The sequence below is a fragment of the Lipomyces doorenjongii genome (assembly GCF_038497915.1).
Source record: "Lipomyces doorenjongii strain NRRL Y-27504 unplaced genomic scaffold V1508scaffold_36, whole genome shotgun sequence".
In the NCBI taxonomy this organism is placed as follows: Eukaryota; Fungi; Ascomycota; class Lipomycetes; order Lipomycetales; family Lipomycetaceae; genus Lipomyces; species Lipomyces doorenjongii.
In genome coordinates this window covers 88,392-104,558 of record NW_027118103.1, presented here as the reverse complement: position 1 = coordinate 104,558, position 16,167 = coordinate 88,392, and the positions used below count along the sequence as shown (strand labels likewise).

Here is a 16,167-nt window from a genome sequence, read left to right as displayed (position 1 = left end):
GTTTCAGGCGGTTGTGATTGGCGCCAGGTACTCCCAGCCCAAATTAATGCGGGAGGCTAGGTACCAGTCCGAGCCCTGTTTTATCTGCTCGTCGTCCTCATCAACATTTGACGATCCAGAATCTCCTTTCATCATCCCCGACAGACTGCCACCATGACTGAAGATCCTCGTATGACCGCTGGCGAAGCGTGTAAGTACATTTATTCTGTGTTTTCTGGTCAATTGCCTCGGTAGACCATGAGGACATCGTATTGCAATAGGCTTTTGCTAATTGGGCACTTTTTGAATTGATAGCCTTCATAAATGCCGCTGCTGTTACTCGTAACTACGCCATTCACCCTCGTATTAAGTATGATTTTACGAATTAATTGGTCCAGCGACCGGTTCTTGGCCGACGTCAGTCCAGTGCCAGCACAGTTTGAAACTTGATGCAGAAAAGTGCGGTAAAGTTAACAGCATACAGATACAACACTGTCACCGGTGTCAACGGGCCCCTGGTCATTCTAGACAATGTCAAGGTGCGATAGTTTCGTATGGAATAATGGAGTGCTCAATTGTAGTTGTGGTAGTACCGTGAAAAGTTAGTGTCTGACATGTTTTCACTGTAGTTCCCACGATATAACGAGATCGTCAATTTGACACTTGCCGACGGTACCGTCCGAGCTGGACAGGTTCTTGAGGTTCGCGGCAGTCGTGCTGTTGTTCAGGTATGTGAGTTCTAATGGATTCCGGGAGTTGGATTGTCGGAGACTGTGACAAAATTCTGAGCGTTATAGGTATTCGAGGGTACGTCTGGAATCGACGTGAAGAAGACTCGGGTCGAGTTCACTGGAGAGAGCTTGCGTATTCCCGTCTCTGAAGATGTTATGGGTCGTATTTTCGACGGCTCTGGTCACGCTATTGACAATGGTGAGTCTGCATCCACACATGCGGGAAAGATAGGAAGGTCTAACCGAAGGCATAGGTCCGAAGGTTTTCGCTGAGGACTACCTCGACATTAACGGTTCTCCCATCAATCCCTATTCCCGTATTTATCCTGAGGAGATGATTTCCACTGGTATCAGTGCCATCGATACCATGAACTCTATTGCCCGTGGTCAGAAGATTCCTATTTTTTCTGCTGCTGGCCTGCCACACAACGAAATTGCTGCGCAGATTGCTCGACAGGCTGGTTTGGTAAAGCGTCCCACGAAGGACGTTCACGACGGCCACGAGGAGAACTTCTCCATTGTTTTCGCGGCTATGGGTGTCAACTTGGAGACTTCGCGATTCTTCAAGCAGGATTTCGAAGAGTCTGGCTCACTTGACCGTGTGACACTCTTTCTTAACTTGGCTAATGATCCTACTATTGAGCGTATTATTACTCCTCGATTGGCCTTGACCACTGCTGAGTACTTAGCCTACCAGACCGAGCGGCACGTTTTGGTTCTGTTGACCGATATGAGCTCATACGCTGACGCGCTTCGCGAGGTTTCGGCCGCGCGTGAGGAGGTCCCCGGTCGCCGTGGTTACCCCGGTTATATGTACACTGACTTGTCGACCATCTACGAGCGCGCTGGTCGTGTCGAGGGCAGAAACGGTTCGATTACTCAGATTCCTATTCTCACTATGCCTAACGATGATATCACACATCCTATCCCAGATTTGACCGGATATATCACCGAGGGTCAGATCTTCGTCGACCGTCAGCTCCACAACCGTGGTATCTACCCTCCAATCAACGTCCTTCCTTCCCTTTCACGGCTTATGAAATCTGCTATTGGCGAGAAGCTCACACGCAAAGACCACGGTGACGTGTCCAACCAGTTATACGCCAAGTACGCTATTGGTCGTGACGCTGCTGCCATGAAGGCTGTTGTCGGTGAGGAAGCTTTGTCTCAGGAGGACAAGCTCTCACTCGAGTTCTTAGAGAAGTTCGAGCGCAGCTTCATTGCTCAGGACCCGTACGAGACCCGCACGATTTTCGAGTCCCTCGACCTCGCGTGGTCACTCTTGCGTATCTATCCGAAGGAGCTGCTTAACCGTATCCCGGCGAAGATCATCAATGAGTTTTACCAGCGTTCTCGTGTTGACTTACCTGTCGACGCTCCGGCGCCTGCTGAGGAGTAAGAAAGGGTTATGTAAAGGGTTGAGTATAATAGATTGAAAATGTGCAAAGGGTGTTGTCATACTTGGTGTTGCAAACGTTTTTGTCATCTTCACATTTGCTGATATATATGTTTATATCTAATTTGTTGTGTCCGTGTCTATGTGTCTATGTGTCTCAACAATCAGTGTTTACTTATTAGTATACATAAAGTAAAAGTCATTTAAGAATTATACAGAGACCGTAGAGTGACACTGAGTGACCTCTCATATCATGCCATACTAGGTGAATGTTGACACACTCTACAGAGCTCCAAGGTCGTGGGAGGACAATTACTTGGTGGTAAGATTCATTATGAAGGGAAATATATGTTATCAAGAACCGAAGACCAGAAGAAATTGAATCATAACCCACCCTAGAGCTAACTTGCACGATTTAAAAAGTAGCAATTTACATCCACCAGCAGAAGAACAGGAACGCCAGTCATAAAATATGCATATAATTAATCACAACACATTGTGCGGGGCCGAGCCTTCTCGCCAAAGAGTAGATGTCCAATAAGAGCACCTACTCCAATAGCGATAATTATCCATCCATTATAGGTCATAGCAGTTAACATGAGAAAGAACGAATATATGACTTGAATTGCATACAGGACTGGCCGGAGGCGATTCCTGTACCATTTAAGTAAGGTGGTCTTCTTCGTGGTGAATAAGGTACCGTACTTAGTTGTGTTTGAGGCAATCGTAATGGGCGGTGGGATCTGCATGTCTATCAGCGTCGGAGTTGAGGAGCTCGTAGAGCTGTCAGAGTCGAACTCATCAATGTCCGTGGTTGCAATCACTACGGTCTGGTCAGAGATGGTAATCGACAGTAGTCTATGGAAAGTACATACCAGGAGCAGATGTGAGGGTACGCAGGTATTCAAATCCAATTCCAAGCACGATGATACCCACAAGGGAGGCAATAAGTGTCCCGGGTCCTCGAATATGCCACCACTCGAAGACGACACATACATCAGTTGGATCCCAGGTAAAGATCATCTAATAGCCAACGTTAGGATGTCCTCAAAAAAAATCAAATATAAGACGTACATTCATCCTGCATGCGGAGGAGTCATGGCTAGAATCAGAGTGATCCATGCCCCCGTGCCCCATGCCCCCGTGATCCATGCCTCCGTGATCCATGTTCATACTCATCTTGAACGATGAGGAAGAATGGCTGTCGTGTACTGTCTGCATTCGATAAATGAAACAAGTGTGCACGGTAACAGTGGACACGAGTAGTGATATAAGTATAAGCAAGCTATATGAACGATTGAAAGCTACTGTACGTTTTGTCAGCAGGCTGACGATGTTAAGCGATTCGCAGGTTCAAATTATAGATAGCTGGAAGAGAACGAGCAGTAAACAGAACAGCACAGACAGCAGGACGGTGATGGTTGTGTACGAGTTAATATGAGCTAATAAACATAGCCAGCAGAACACACGCGATGACCGCCGATGAGCTTTGTAGAACCCCTGAGCGCCCTATATTGCCATCGTACTTGCTCAGTTTTGAGCAATATTGCGAAATATGAAAGCTAAGTTAAGGTGTGCATAAAAGCACGTGATATATCCGATGACACCAGGCGGCCAAAATATGTGGTAATTTAAGCCCTTGGGATTCGAACAGCCGCTCTCTGCGGGCCGGGGTCTCCTCATCAGTATCGACAAACTCCGCCTATATCTCGAAAAAGAATAATAAATGATTTTGTAGACGGAAATGCTGCTGATATGCCTGATGCGGAAATATTGTGCAGCTTGCGCTGCCGGGATACGTCGGTGAACGGATTCATTGTGCTGACAGGCGGAACAACGAACGCGAAGGTTCGTCAGCGGACAACACTTAGACCCATCTGTCTCCTTGCAGACGCCCACTTGTCACCCACAATTTCTAAATTGAGCAGTTATCTGATTGGCGACCTAATTTGAATGACAGGCCAATATCGAGATGCTTGCGCCAACAAGTCTTCTACGCCCACTAACATCTCAGCTCTGTGCAGCGACGGTACCCGCACGCCAGTTTCTACTGCTTGCCGGACGACGGACAAGTGCCAATACAACCATTATCTCGGCGAGTATTACGACCTGGAGGCAATCTTCCATTGTGTCTTCTAATCGTCGAAATATATCATTGCGTGGTGGATCTCTTCGACCCAGATTCGAGTCATCACATTCGCGATCACTTCATTCTTCGGCGATTCTCTATCAAGAAATTACTCCGAAAGAAGATGGCACTAAAGACGAAAGGGCCACTCCAGCAAAGAAGGATGGCGCTGACGGGCTGCTGGACGAGAAGGTGATCACCATCAAACAGCAGCGCAAGGCTGACTGGGCCATCATGAAGGAAATGATAAAATACATTTGGCCGAAAGTAAGAACGGCGAGCACGGAAGTCTACAGAATACGTTGGTTAACATTTAATAGGGTCAAATTGGTGTCAAGACTCGCGTGGTAATTGCTCTGGGACTACTCGTTGGGTCAAAGGTGTGGTACTTGTTCAATCAGGCAACGGAAACCCCTGTCTAACCAAGCTCAGGTCTTGAATGTCCAAGTTCCGTTCTTCTTCAAAAGCATTGTCGATTCCATGAACATTGATTTTCTCGCTTATGCCGGTACTGTCTGGACTGTGGTGGGCTCTGTCATCCTCGCGTACGGTCTAGTGCGCATCGGTTCCTCACTCTTTGGCGAACTTCGAAACGCCATCTTTGCTAGTGTCGCTCAGAAGGCAATTCGGTCCGTTGCATTGAACGTCTTCGAGCACTTGCTCAAGCTCGATTTGAATTTCCATCTCTCTCGTCAGACTGGCGGTCTCAGTCGTGCCATTGACCGTGGTACGAAAGGTATTAGCTTCATATTGTCGTCAATGATCTTTCATGTTTTGCCTATCACGCTCGAAATCGGTCTTGTTTGTGGTGTCTTGACCTACAACTACGGTTCGCAGTTTGCCGCTGCTACCTTCTTTACCATGCTGGCATATACGCTGTTCACAATAAAGACAACATCATGGCGAACTCAATTCCGGAAAGATGCCAACAAAGCAGATAACCGTGCTGCGACCGTTGCCGTTGACTCCCTGATAAATTACGAAGCTGTTAAGTACTTCAATAACGAAGCATACCAAGCAAGAATATACGACAGGGCTTTGGCACAGTACGAAGAGTCGTCAATCAAGATTGCCACATCCCTTGCATTTCTCAATACCGGCCAGAGCGTTATCTTCTCGTCCGCGCTGACCGGTATGATGTATATGGCTGCCCAGGGCGTCGCGGCGGGTACATTGACCGTCGGGGACCTCGTAATGGTCAACCAGCTTGTCTTCCAATTGTCCGTGCCATTAAATTTTTTGGGAACCGTCTACCGTGAGCTGCGTCAGTCGCTACTTGACATGGAGACTCTTTTCAACCTCCAGAAAGTCAACGTTGGCATTGTCGAGAAGTCCAATGCGCCGCCATTGAAATTGACAAAGGGCGACGTCACATTCGAGAATGTTACTTTTGGATACCATCCCGACCGACCAATTCTCCAAAACGCATCTTTCATTATCCCTGGTGGCCAAAAATCAGCAATCGTCGGCCCCAGCGGATCCGGCAAGTCCACGATTTTGAGACTGTTGTTCCGCTTCTACGACGTGCAAGAAGGACGTATCCTTGTTGATGGCCAGGATATTCGAGACGTAAACCTTGAGAGCCTGCGGAAAGCCGTCGGTGTGGTTCCACAGGACACGCCGTTATTCAACGACACTATTGAGCACAATATCCGCTACGGCCGCATGGATGCCACTGCCGAAGAAGTCCGGCGAGCAGCTGAGCGCGCCAAAATTGACAAGCTTATCAATGACCTGCCGGATGGCTGGAACACTAAGGTCGGTGAGCGCGGTATGATGATTTCGGGTGGCGAGAAGCAGCGATTGGCGGTCTCGAGGCTGATTTTGAAGAACGCGCCGATTATGTTTTTTGACGAGGCTACGTCTGCGCTTGATACGCACACCGAGCAGTCGCTTATGCAAAATATCAACAGTATTATTCGTGAGCAGGAGCGCACTAGTGTCTTCATTGCGCACCGTTTGCGCACGGTTCTCGATTCTGACAAAATCATCGTCCTGAAGAAAGGCTCCGTGGCCGAGCAAGGCACTCATAGTGAGCTTCTGAGCAAGAACGGCATTTATGGTGGCATGTGGCAGGCGCAGGAACTCATGGATATCGTTGAGGACGAAGGACAGAAAGCCAGAGAAGAGCTGGACCATTTAAAGAAGTTGGGAGCAAGCGAATAATTAATTATATGCTGATACTTTCCATTCTCTGTATTATAAGGTCTATAGAGTTTTTCTTGGGTTGAATGTAAATAGATTAATTTTGTTTCGAAATTTCATATAAGTTCTAACAGTTAATCATGCTTCTTTCTACTATTTTTAAGATTAGTCTATTTGACAAACTCCTTGAATGAATCCACGCTCCGGAACGTGACATTTCCGTGTTTAATCTCCGCAACCTTTAAGTGTCCCCCTTTCGACGCGTTGCCTTCTCGTGTATCCACCAGTGTCGCCTCAGTATCCGCAGCAGGGGCCACCGCATCCACCGACGACGTAGTGGCAATAGGCGCAAAAGCCGGCGTCTGAAGACGAGCAAGCTCATTCATCTCCGACGCGAGGATGAGGTCGCTCAGTCGTGTTGCGCGGGACTGTATCAATAAAGTGCAGGGCCCGTTGAATTTGAAAAACAGCTCATCGCCCCAGATAGCCGTTCGCAGGACAGTCATGATTCGGTACCAAGTCCGGGATAAAAATCGCGCAATATTGGTCTGTTGTAGTTCTGTGAGGAATGATTTCTGTGGAGGTGTCGTGACCCCGCTCGTAAATTCGGAAGTTGAAGAGACTGGCGAGGGGAAGAGTCTTCTGTACGACTTGGAGATCGATTGCGGAACCTGCAGACGAGGCAGCTTAATCCGTGAATGGCGCAGACGATATGGAACGGGTTTTGGTGCTGGCAAGTTAGATGTATAGGCTAAAATATTCGCCGGGTGGACAACAAACTCGTCGGATTCATCTTGTAGCGTAACCTGATAAATCTGTCCCTTGCCAACCAGTGCAATCTCGCCACGACCAGACAAGACTGTGTTACCCCATCGTGAGAGTGACAGGCTCGGGACAAGCTTCGGCTTGACGGTAAGGTTAGAGCCGGTCCATGCAAGCAATGCATTCCTCTGAGCAATTGTCCAGTCTAACCGTCCGTCCATGGATACAACCGCGAACGTCGTCTGCACCGAGGACGATTTTGATGTTATAAGAGCTGTAAGTGGAGTTGTACTCGTGATCTTCTGATATAAAAATGGTATTCCCACAAGCGTCCGAACCGTCGGCTTGAGCATCGACAAGGTTGATGTAACCTACGTCACTAGTGAGTCATTGATAATTTCCCTACATGTAACGCAATTGCTCCGACGCAACAGATACATACATTATCAAGCTCTCCATTGACGCCAACGAGAGTTCCTCGTCTCGTAAATAGCGTCGCAGATGCAGGTAGCGCGACATTCAACAGACTAGCCGGAGTTCCCAGTACATCAAATTTGGGAGCTACCAACAATGATCAACATTCCTTCCTCTTTCCATACAAAAAAAACTACACACTTTTCGGAAATGGTCCATCGCCACTTATCTGAGGCACATTTTTTATCAGTTCAGAAACGTCCATGGACAACGGAATCGACGCGGAAGGTGATTGCGCGATATGCAAGTTCCGGGTCAACAATCGCAGCGCGACCGGAATCGTGGCACCCCGTCGCAAGCGGATCGGTGACATTGTCAGACTGAGATGTTAACCGGTTTGTTGTGCGGAAGTTGCGCCGTGCTACCTTGGTGGAATGTCGAATATTTTCGTGGCTCGACGTGTAAAATGGGAGCATCCGAGGAACTCGGCGGTCGAGGCATCGCGAGTCCGAGAATCGCTAGTCTGGAGAAACACTATTTGACGCTTAATCACCAAGAGGCCAACACGGTCTCGTCGACTGGTGAAACTGATTTACGCAAGAAAAATTTTATATTGCGATCTTCCTTAATTTAAAAGATATGGCTTCAATTTTGTCCATCGTGGAGAAACCAAGTCCGAGTTTTGGTATTGCATAGTAAGAGATCGATCGACCATGAATACTTTTGCATTGACTTAGACGCACGCATACACTTTATACAACATAAAATGCTATCATATACAATTTACATCTCTCCATCTCTATGACGCCGCCCACACATCTTTCCCGGAGTTTTCCATCCAGACACCCAGCTGCTTTACCGAGCTATCCCACTCCAGTAATCGCTGCCGCATACTCTCGATCTGATCCTTGGTCATAATCCGGGGTTGCAACCAGGTAATCGTGACACGCTCGCCAACCTGGTCAATCGATCCCCGGATTAGTCCCAAGCTAAGCGCCTTCATGACAAGATGTTCGACTTCCTCAAGTAGTAATCGCGTCTCGGTCGCAATAGTATGGAAAGACAGCGTGCGATCCGACGCCGGGCGTTGAAACACGGCCTCAATAAGAGCCATTAAGCAAATCTTCTGTCGCAAGAATTCATTCGAGCTTTGCAAAATTGGTAGCGTCGCAATCCGAGGCGCAAGCTCGTCGAACTTGGAGATAGCACCCGCATTCAACACGAATAACAGCGAACGTAGCCATTCATACTCAGTGCCGACAAGACTGTCAAGGATCGGATGCAGAAGTAATTCACCAAAGTTGTAGATCGATTCGCCAAGTAGGGCTGCCACTGACAGATCATATGCCCGCTCGCGTTGCGCAGTCAACGTGAGATCCGTCACGTTGATGCATGCAAGGAAGCGTAGCGAGTTGCGATAGTAAGCGGCAAAATCTGCCTTGGCCTTATAGTAATCCGCGTTGACGGAGTAATACGCTGCGTTGATGACTGACTCTACAGAGTCGAACTTCTCCAAGATAGATCCCGCACTATCCAATGTCACACGCGCACCATCAAGATCCTGAATTTGCAGCTTGACCTGCGCCGTCTCAATCTGAGCGTACACATAAGCATCCTGGGATGCTGGAGTGTTGACTTTCCCTGCGAGTGCAGTCATAAACTCTAGAGCCTCCGATTTATCTTGGAATGTCGCCGACGTCGCGAGACCGAGGGATACCAGCTTAAGCTGGTTGATCTTGGAATCGAATGTGCCGACGAATTGTGTGTATACTCGCGTTCTGAGTGGCACACTCTCAGGATTTTGAAAGAATTGGACGAGGACATCGGTAAGCTGATGCCATAGCCTTGATATCCATTAGAGGTCAGCTGCTGCAAGATCTTCATCAAACAGCAATATTTACCTTCGTTCCCAGAGATCTTCCATGGTATAGAAGTCGCCGGCGAGATCAGGTGGTGCCTCCGTTCGCAGGACTGACAAGACTGTGGGCACGTCGTGGTCGATGTCCATCGCCGAAGCCATAGTAGTCGTATGTATTATGTGGGTACAATCCGGGGATCTGCTAGAAGTGTCCAAATAAGTTAGCAGAAGATTGGGCCACTGGACACCGGATGTCTCTTGAGGTTAGATGGTGAAAGGATGAAGAGTATACAAGTGATCGTGTGGACTGATTCTTGATGGATATGACTTACTGAATGTTAAGTGTCTTTTGCCGTCCACGCAGGTGACGCTAGCTGTCACCGCATTATCCAACAGAGTGCTGCATTTTCATTGCAATTTTAGCTGCGAATACGGCTTAAGCGCATATTGTTGTTTGTGCACCATAACTGCGACTGCATAGTGTACACAACCAATTCTGCCAATCACGACGAGTTGCAAGTTTCGGTTCCGCCGCACGACATCCAAACGAGCCCGCAGTCCGCTACTAGGAGATCTTCAGTCTACGTTGCGCCGGTGGTAACTCAAGTCGACTTCATTCTGATACGTTGGCATGCATTTCCTGGCTCCCGTTCGCGCTCAGTTTCCCGCAGTTAAGCGGAAAGGTATGTCAATGCACATTCTAAGATTGGTCGTCAAAATAATGGGCTGGTGAAGGATATCGAAATGCATGACCGTCAGGCCTGCAATTGGGAGCTCTCTACGTGTTTAATCGGCGTTTGCTAACCAGTATATACAGTCATTCTGCAGGCATATGTCTGCTCCCGGGGAGCACACGATCTTGCGATCACTTTATCTGGCAAGCCTGTCATCAGTTACGGTCCTGGTGGAAGGTTCGCAACATTATTCTTTTATAATGACTCCCTAGATAATTAGTTAACCTTTTTCCTACTAGATCGTCAAGAACTGGACGAGTAGCCACAGTTTTTGGTGCTAATGGTTTCCTCGGTCGATATCTCGTTTCCAAGCTCGGTAAGGCTATATATCGTTTTTAATTGAGATGTCCCGCTGACACTCCTAGCTCGACATGGTACTATTGTTATGGTCCCCTTCCGTGAGGAAATCAATAAAAGATTTTTGAAAGTCACTGGTGATCTCGGCGTCGTGAACTTCGTCGAATTCGACATCCGCAACATCGAGTCGATCGAGGAGTCAGTCAAACATTCTGATATAGTCTACAATCTAATCAGCCGAGACTATCCGACCAAACATTTCTCTTTCTATGATGTCCATGTCGAGGCTACACGCCGCATTGCTAATGCCGTGGCCAAGTATGGCGTCGATAGATTTATTCAGGTGTCGCACCACGACGCGTCTCCGGACTCGCCCTCTGAGTTTTTAAGAACAAAGTTTGAAGCTGAACAGGTTGCCCGCGATATCATCCCAAATACCACCATTGTTCGCCCATCGCCCATGATTGGCTGGGAAGACAAGCTCATCAAGAAGATCATTAGCTGGCCATCGTATACTGTCAATAACGCCCAGCAAGAGATCCGGCCAGTGCATGTCTTTGACGTTGCTCTCGCCCTGCAGAAGATTGGCTTCGACGACTCCACTGCCGGTAACACTTACGAATTGTACGGCCCTGAAGTGATGACAGTTGATGCTGTTCGCCAGCGATGTGAGTTGGAAGCCCTCAAGCCTTACCCATACTACAATCTCCCCAAGAAACTTTACGCCAATGTTTCGGAGGTTTTGAACCAGATCTTGTGGTGGCCTGTCGGGTGTGCGGATCAGGTCGAGCGCATGACTATTAACCAGAAGGTCGACAAATCTGCGCTGACTTTTGCGGACATCGGTATGAAGCCTGAGAAGTTGGAGGATTTTGTTGGACAGTACGTTAGACATTACCGTGGCAATTTGTTCCAGGACGTTGCTCCGGACTCTGTTGCAGAGCGGAAGCGTGAGAGAGAGTTCATCCATGTTACCCGTTAGACGTGTAGAGTGTATAATGTTATGTAGAGCTTTTGGATACATTTTAGTCGAGAATACTAAGAAAGCATGAGGTTGATATATAATAAACAATAATAATAAATCGGCTATAAACTTATCTATACTAAACCCAAGTCTATCATCTCCACCGAGGTGCCTCTATGTTTCAAGCCGCCGTGGCGTTAGGGCGTTGGCATGCTCATCGCAACTCAATTAAAGGGCCCGACGTAACTTGTCCCGAGCGCGTTTCCGGTATCCGCGCACACGACGACCACTGCATTCAGGCATGTCTTGAGAGTACAGTATCTATGAAGATGAAGTCAGGTTCGTATTTTAGCCCTTACTGGTTGTAGACGCGTTCATCGCGTGCGAAGGCGGTACGCGCGGATCTGGAATTGGGCCTAACATAATGCAGACGAGATGCTCCTCCATGAGACCACGGCAACAGGTATCTTTGACGAAACCGCAGACTGGCCGTCATTTCGAATGCGTATGAGTGCTCTTCTGAACGAAATATCCGCAAATAATTTTGTCCCGGAGCCAACTCCTTCACAAAACAGCTTCCTGCAGAGTCTATTAGACTCTCTGAACACATCTTTTCCAAACGCGCCGCCGTTCACGATTCAACGGTTAGCGGAATTGGTCGAGCGGCCAAATCGGCATTATGGAACTCACGCGAGGGATAAATATCTGCGTGCGATAGAGCGGGTAGTTAGCGTTGAGAGCAGCGTGGGGGATTTTGGAATGGCCGGGTTGGGGAACAGCACTAACTCAGGAGGAAGCAACAATCGCAACTCAGGGACTGTCGGCGCTTTGACAGGAAATGTTTTGAATGAGAATACAGGCGTTGTACTGAGTCCAATTGCGTGGCTGGTAGACACGGGTACGCCACCCCCAGACTCGCCAAACGATGCGCTGGTGGAGACCGAAGATGTGAAAGAGGAATTTGAAGCGAAGCACAACGACGATCAAATGATAGACGAAGAGCGGCCAAATGACGAGAAAGTAGAGAATGGAATCAACGGAGTAGCTGATGAAAAGGGAGCAGAGATGACAAACGGTGAAGGACAAGACAGTAATGCGGACCAACACTCGGTAGCGGAGACATTTGTTGATGGTAACGAGAACGAAGCAGTAGGAGAAGAACCGATGAACATTGAGTAGCTGTAATACTATTGGCAGGTCTCAACAGTTTGTACATTATGATTATGATAATCATTTGACATGGTCAGTATCGCTTATCAGATCGTATTGCGATTGTATATTACAGTCATGTACACTTATTTACAAAACAATCAATCATATTTATTACAACGTCGAATGATAATCCAACACATCCTGCGGCTTAGCCCATTCTTTCGGGAATTGTGGCGTCTTTGTTTTCCGCTTAACATGTCTAGTATCCAATGGAATATCCTCAAACGAGTCCTTTGAAAGATCCCTTGACTCCTTCATCAGTCTCTTCAACGTGTCAACCAAATACTGCTTATTCTGAATCGAGTTCGGGAAATTCTCGCAGCTCATTCTCACAATGTCGGTTGTGTAATTGTACCGGGCACCACATAGCAGCTTAAACTTGTGAAGCCTCTTCGCTTTCTCCTCTCCCTTGCCAAAGAAAGTATCTGCGACTTCACTAGCTTTACATTGCACGACAACCTTGGCCTCTGACTCGTGCTCCTGTCCCATCAAACTAGTATATCTAAATTCAAAAACTTCCTTCTCCTTCAAATTCCTAGGCAAAAATTCCGTAGCCATCTGGCGCAGGTTTGGCATCTCCCAGGCAGCCACACGGTTGTACATTCGCTTAAACCGGTGTTCGTCCATTTTCGTATGGGCTAGCGGCGGCAAGTCGTCATATTTGAATTTTCCAGCAAGGAGATCGGCTGCGTCAATATCGGTATGCAAATTGTTCAAATCATCTCCTGCCTTGTGTATAGCCCGCTGTGCATGCAATTCGGATGGAAACGCCGATTTGTGAAATTTGAAATTGAGATTGCGCTCCGGTGTGTGCTTCGGGTGCCTTGCAACGTAGTCATCTCCGATAAAACCAACAGTAAAAATATCGTCTGGCAGCTCCTCATCCTCCTTGCCGTAAATTTCCTTGAGGTCTGCCCTGTCACTCTTCTCATTGCAACCTCGGGCAGTTGTGGAGAACTGGCGCACCGCTACTTGAGCGACAAGTGGCTCAATTGAGCGACGGCTCAATGCCCGTATATATATTCGTCCTGTCAAGCTTATTTTGTGCGCATGCATTGCTGTGTACCGGATCCCTGGAGTTCTGGATGTTGGATGCAGCTGATATGATTGACTGGAACTTTCCGACGAAAAATTGGTTTGGCCGTTGGACCCGTTTACACGCAACTTGGCGCTTCACAACCCAAAGACCCGGGTCAGCCATGCAACGAACCCCTAACCGTCATAGACGTCGCAAATACATGATGATATAGCCACCAGTCCATCGCGAATATATTGATCTGACCACTATTTCGATCACTCGCAGATCAAGAGCAACACCTTGCACTTCCGCTGCTTGCTACAGGCGTATTAGCACATATCGATAATGCTACCAGCCGGCAAATCAAAGGGAAAGGGAAAGGGCAAAGGGAAGGGCAAACCAAAGGGAAAGACGGTAGCGTCCGATCTGTCTGACACGGAAGCTTCGCCACTAGTATACGATGAATTACTGGCGACGTATTTGTTGACGCGTTCGGCATCTCCGGAGTCCGTCTCGAATGGCAATGGCGGCGGAGTCCAAATTCCATCGTTATCGGCGCTCGTCACATTACAGCATGACTTAAAGGTTTTGGCGACGAAGGCACAGGCTAGGGTATTACGGTCACAAAATCTACTGCGGAATTTAGAAAGTCAACGGACCAAAGCTTTGGCGATGGCCCAGGAGGCGGATAAGGCCGCGGCAGCCGCCGCCGCAGCAGCAGCTAAAGAACTCGCTGAACAGCAGCAGCTTGAGGAAGAGGCGAAAAAGCGAAAGTTAGAAGAGCTGGAAGCAGCTTCGAAGCAGTCCAGTATGAGCCAAATGCTAGATCATTTTTGGTTGATTTGGCACTAACGAATGCTTCCAGGTACTCCTGCGAAACCGGATGTGGTTAAGGAAGAGGATTCAGAATCTCGGATACATTCGCCGAAAGACAAAAGGCGCCGTCTAGAGAGTTCTCCGACACCAACACCAACGGCGCCTGAATCGGCCACAAAGCCTTCATCCCCTGCAGTTACCACTACGGCGATAAAAACGGCTAATGCGGCTGATGACGTTGATCCCCCGGTAGACACGCGATTGAAGAACCCAGGGTCCGAATATGTCTCTGTGCAAACTATCCCGACTGCCGCTCTTGCCTTCATGGAAGATACATCTGACGACCAAATCCCCACATCAGGAACGGAAGACTTGAAGAAGCGCTACGGTGTAGCGTCATATCCCACCAAGGACCTTACAGACCTTCTACCTGGCGAGATTCCAGACGAAGACTTTTCCCGTTCTAAACCGGCAAATCAGGTCCAGTTTTCCACATTCCAGTCGTACCTAGAGCCGTACTTCAGACCTTTTGTTGAAGAAGACCTGTCGTTCTTGAACGAAAAGCAAGACAACTTAACACCGTACCTTATCCCGGCCCTGGGAACTAACTACCAAGAAGTTTGGGCTGAAGAAGATGGCAGTATGGCAACGTTCTCCCCCGCGCCGACTAATTCTCAAGCAGATTCCGCCGCGTCTGCCACAATACTTCTGCCTCGTGGCACATCAGAGCATCTCACAGAAGACCACCTTGAGACAGAAGACATTTCGTGCGGTCCTCTCGCCTCACGCATCCTGTCTGCTCTCCTAAAAGACGAATCAGAAGACACCATCTTGCCCAGTTCCACCACAGCTACGCCAGCTCCCGGAGCCACGACGCCGAACAAGCCAGAGGACGATGCAACAGTCGCCGCAGAACCACAAGTTCTTTCTTCATCCTCTGCGTTCGCGGAACAGCAAGGTTGGCGAGTTTCGTCTGTCAAAGCGGATTACCAGACACTTGAAGACCGACTCAAACGCGAGTTCAAATTCGTCGGGATTTTGGGCGACGACGAGGTCGATTGGTCTGCTCGCGAGGACGACGAGGTCTGCGCGGAACTCCGGCGTTTGCAGAAACGGTTGAAAGTCATCAGTGTGATTAACGCGGCTCGGAAGAAGAAAGTCGAAAAGATCGTGCACGAACACATGGCGTACCAGGAGTATACGCAGATTCTCGAGGATTTGGATAAACAAGTGGATCAAGCATACATGAAACGTACCCGTACAATCAAAAACAAGAAGAAACGAGTTCCCGGAAATAGTACCCCCAACGGCGTGGGAGGCGCCGGCCGTACTGCGGATTTGGGAGAAGGCATTAAAGCTTTGCTAGACAAGCGGAAACGCTGGATCGAAAAGATCGGGCCAGTGTTCCCACCAGCAGAAGTTATGAAGAGGATACCGCGCAAGTCGATTTTTGAGGAGATGGATGGCGCGGAAAAGAACGAGATTGCGAATAGCGAGAAAGTTGATGGCGACCAAGCCGTCGTTGGGCCAAGGTGAGAGGCAGATGCTATGAATTTTGAAAAGTTACAGTCTTGAAAGAATTGATGTATATATGTAACAATATATTTACGAAATGATGAATAGATACGAGCAAATATTGTAAAATATATATATTCATAAAATAATACAAAAATTTTTTTACATACAATAAAGAAATGTCCCATAATTACACCA

The 16,167-nt window shown here is 48.1% G+C and overlaps 9 protein-coding genes across 9 annotated transcripts; 5 read left to right on the top strand and 4 right to left on the bottom strand.

Moving 5' to 3' along the window:
- Positions 1 to 95: 95 nt before the first annotated feature.
- On the top strand, positions 96 to 2,316 carry V1508DRAFT_420198 (P-loop containing nucleoside triphosphate hydrolase protein). The gene is made up of 6 exons (XM_066940715.1): positions 96 to 190; positions 295 to 349; positions 464 to 518; positions 609 to 707; positions 777 to 909; positions 965 to 2,316. Exons 1-6 carry the CDS (start codon positions 154 to 156, stop codon positions 2,107 to 2,109), a joined length of 1,524 nt encoding a protein of 507 aa, XP_066794934.1. The 5' UTR covers positions 96 to 153; the 3' UTR covers positions 2,110 to 2,316.
- A 272-nt stretch (positions 2,317 to 2,588) lies between these two features.
- On the bottom strand, positions 2,589 to 3,285 carry V1508DRAFT_405086 (Ctr copper transporter family-domain-containing protein; the record flags this gene model as incomplete). Its single annotated transcript, XM_066938677.1, has 3 exons — positions 2,589 to 2,929; positions 2,982 to 3,129; positions 3,181 to 3,285. 3 exons carry the CDS (start codon positions 3,283 to 3,285, stop codon positions 2,589 to 2,591), a joined length of 594 nt encoding a protein of 197 aa, XP_066794933.1.
- Positions 3,286 to 4,360: 1,075 nt separating this feature from the next.
- V1508DRAFT_176787 (P-loop containing nucleoside triphosphate hydrolase protein) lies at positions 4,361 to 6,475 on the top strand. The gene is made up of 2 exons (XM_066936119.1): positions 4,361 to 4,501; positions 4,555 to 6,475. The coding sequence occupies exon 2, from the start codon at positions 4,715 to 4,717 to the stop codon at positions 6,398 to 6,400; it is 1,686 nt and encodes a 561-aa protein (XP_066794932.1). The 5' UTR covers positions 4,361 to 4,501; positions 4,555 to 4,714; the 3' UTR covers positions 6,401 to 6,475.
- Positions 6,456 to 8,205, bottom strand: V1508DRAFT_420191 (mitochondrial biogenesis AIM24-domain-containing protein). The gene is made up of 3 exons (XM_066940714.1): positions 7,757 to 8,205; positions 7,584 to 7,702; positions 6,456 to 7,512 (listed from the first exon to the last, which is right to left on the bottom strand). Exons 1-3 carry the CDS (start codon positions 7,926 to 7,928, stop codon positions 6,550 to 6,552), a joined length of 1,254 nt encoding a protein of 417 aa, XP_066794931.1. The 5' UTR covers positions 7,929 to 8,205; the 3' UTR covers positions 6,456 to 6,549.
- A 55-nt stretch (positions 8,206 to 8,260) lies between these two features.
- V1508DRAFT_420186 (uncharacterized protein) lies at positions 8,261 to 9,756 on the bottom strand. Its single transcript, XM_066940713.1, has 2 exons — positions 9,457 to 9,756; positions 8,261 to 9,399 (listed from the first exon to the last, which is right to left on the bottom strand). The coding sequence occupies exons 1-2, from the start codon at positions 9,573 to 9,575 to the stop codon at positions 8,355 to 8,357; spliced, it is 1,164 nt and encodes a 387-aa protein (XP_066794930.1). The 5' UTR covers positions 9,576 to 9,756; the 3' UTR covers positions 8,261 to 8,354.
- A 222-nt stretch (positions 9,757 to 9,978) lies between these two features.
- On the top strand, positions 9,979 to 11,541 carry V1508DRAFT_420184 (uncharacterized protein). Its single transcript, XM_066940712.1, has 4 exons — positions 9,979 to 10,096; positions 10,231 to 10,324; positions 10,387 to 10,463; positions 10,513 to 11,541. The coding sequence occupies exons 1-4, from the start codon at positions 10,045 to 10,047 to the stop codon at positions 11,424 to 11,426; spliced, it is 1,137 nt and encodes a 378-aa protein (XP_066794929.1). The 5' UTR covers positions 9,979 to 10,044; the 3' UTR covers positions 11,427 to 11,541.
- Positions 11,542 to 11,548: 7 nt separating this feature from the next.
- V1508DRAFT_176300 (PPP4R2-domain-containing protein) lies at positions 11,549 to 12,659 on the top strand. Its single transcript, XM_066936117.1, has one exon. It carries the CDS (start codon positions 11,844 to 11,846, stop codon positions 12,585 to 12,587), a length of 744 nt encoding a protein of 247 aa, XP_066794928.1. The 5' UTR covers positions 11,549 to 11,843; the 3' UTR covers positions 12,588 to 12,659.
- V1508DRAFT_175692 (mitochondrial 37S ribosomal protein mS35) lies at positions 12,660 to 13,747 on the bottom strand. The gene has a single exon (XM_066936116.1). The coding sequence runs from the start codon at positions 13,674 to 13,676 to the stop codon at positions 12,732 to 12,734; it is 945 nt and encodes a 314-aa protein (XP_066794927.1). The 5' UTR covers positions 13,677 to 13,747; the 3' UTR covers positions 12,660 to 12,731.
- A 74-nt stretch (positions 13,748 to 13,821) lies between these two features.
- On the top strand, positions 13,822 to 16,139 carry V1508DRAFT_372648 (histone acetyltransferases subunit 3-domain-containing protein). Its single transcript, XM_066937508.1, has 2 exons — positions 13,822 to 14,446; positions 14,504 to 16,139. Exons 1-2 carry the CDS (start codon positions 13,984 to 13,986, stop codon positions 15,988 to 15,990), a joined length of 1,950 nt encoding a protein of 649 aa, XP_066794926.1. The 5' UTR covers positions 13,822 to 13,983; the 3' UTR covers positions 15,991 to 16,139.
- Positions 16,140 to 16,167: the final 28 nt, after the last annotated feature.

Excerpts from the sequence above, each read along its gene's own strand:
- V1508DRAFT_372648 (XM_066937508.1), top strand. The coding sequence starts at position 13,984 with ATGCTACCAGCCGGCAAATCAAAGGGAAAGGGAAAGGGCAAAGGGAAG. Across the intron at positions 14,447-14,503 it reads AGCAGCTTCGAAGCAGTCCA|GTACTCCTGCGAAACCGGAT; the intron begins GTATGAGCCAAA and ends GAATGCTTCCAG.
- V1508DRAFT_420198 (XM_066940715.1), top strand. The coding sequence starts at position 154 with ATGACTGAAGATCCTCGTATGACCGCTGGCGAAGCGT. Across the intron at positions 191-294 it reads TATGACCGCTGGCGAAGCGT|CCTTCATAAATGCCGCTGCT; the intron begins GTAAGTACATTT and ends TTGAATTGATAG. Across the intron at positions 519-608 it reads TCATTCTAGACAATGTCAAG|TTCCCACGATATAACGAGAT; the intron begins GTGCGATAGTTT and ends TTTTCACTGTAG.
- V1508DRAFT_176300 (XM_066936117.1), top strand. The coding sequence starts at position 11,844 with ATGCTCCTCCATGAGACCACGGCAACAGGTATCTTTGACGAAACCGCA.
- V1508DRAFT_176787 (XM_066936119.1), top strand. The coding sequence starts at position 4,715 with ATGAACATTGATTTTCTCGCTTATGCCGGTACTGTCTGGACTGTGGTG.
- V1508DRAFT_420184 (XM_066940712.1), top strand. The coding sequence starts at position 10,045 with ATGCATTTCCTGGCTCCCGTTCGCGCTCAGTTTCCCGCAGTTAAGCGG. Across the intron at positions 10,097-10,230 it reads TCCCGCAGTTAAGCGGAAAG|TCATTCTGCAGGCATATGTC; the intron begins GTATGTCAATGC and ends CAGTATATACAG. Across the intron at positions 10,325-10,386 it reads AGTTACGGTCCTGGTGGAAG|ATCGTCAAGAACTGGACGAG; the intron begins GTTCGCAACATT and ends TTTTCCTACTAG.
- V1508DRAFT_420191 (XM_066940714.1), bottom strand. The coding sequence starts at position 7,928 with ATGTCACCGATCCGCTTGCGACGGGGTGCCACGATTCCGGTCGCGCTG. Across the intron at positions 7,703-7,756 it reads CGATGGACCATTTCCGAAAA|CTCCCAAATTTGATGTACTG; the intron begins GTGTGTAGTTTT and ends CATTGTTGGTAG. Across the intron at positions 7,513-7,583 it reads TCAATGGAGAGCTTGATAAT|GTTACATCAACCTTGTCGAT; the intron begins GTATGTATCTGT and ends CTAGTGACGTAG.
- V1508DRAFT_420186 (XM_066940713.1), bottom strand. The coding sequence starts at position 9,575 with ATGGCTTCGGCGATGGACATCGACCACGACGTGCCCACAGTCTTGTCA. Across the intron at positions 9,400-9,456 it reads GAAGATCTCTGGGAACGAAG|GCTATGGCATCAGCTTACCG; the intron begins GTAAATATTGCT and ends ATGGATATCAAG.
- V1508DRAFT_175692 (XM_066936116.1), bottom strand. The coding sequence starts at position 13,676 with ATGCATGCGCACAAAATAAGCTTGACAGGACGAATATATATACGGGCA.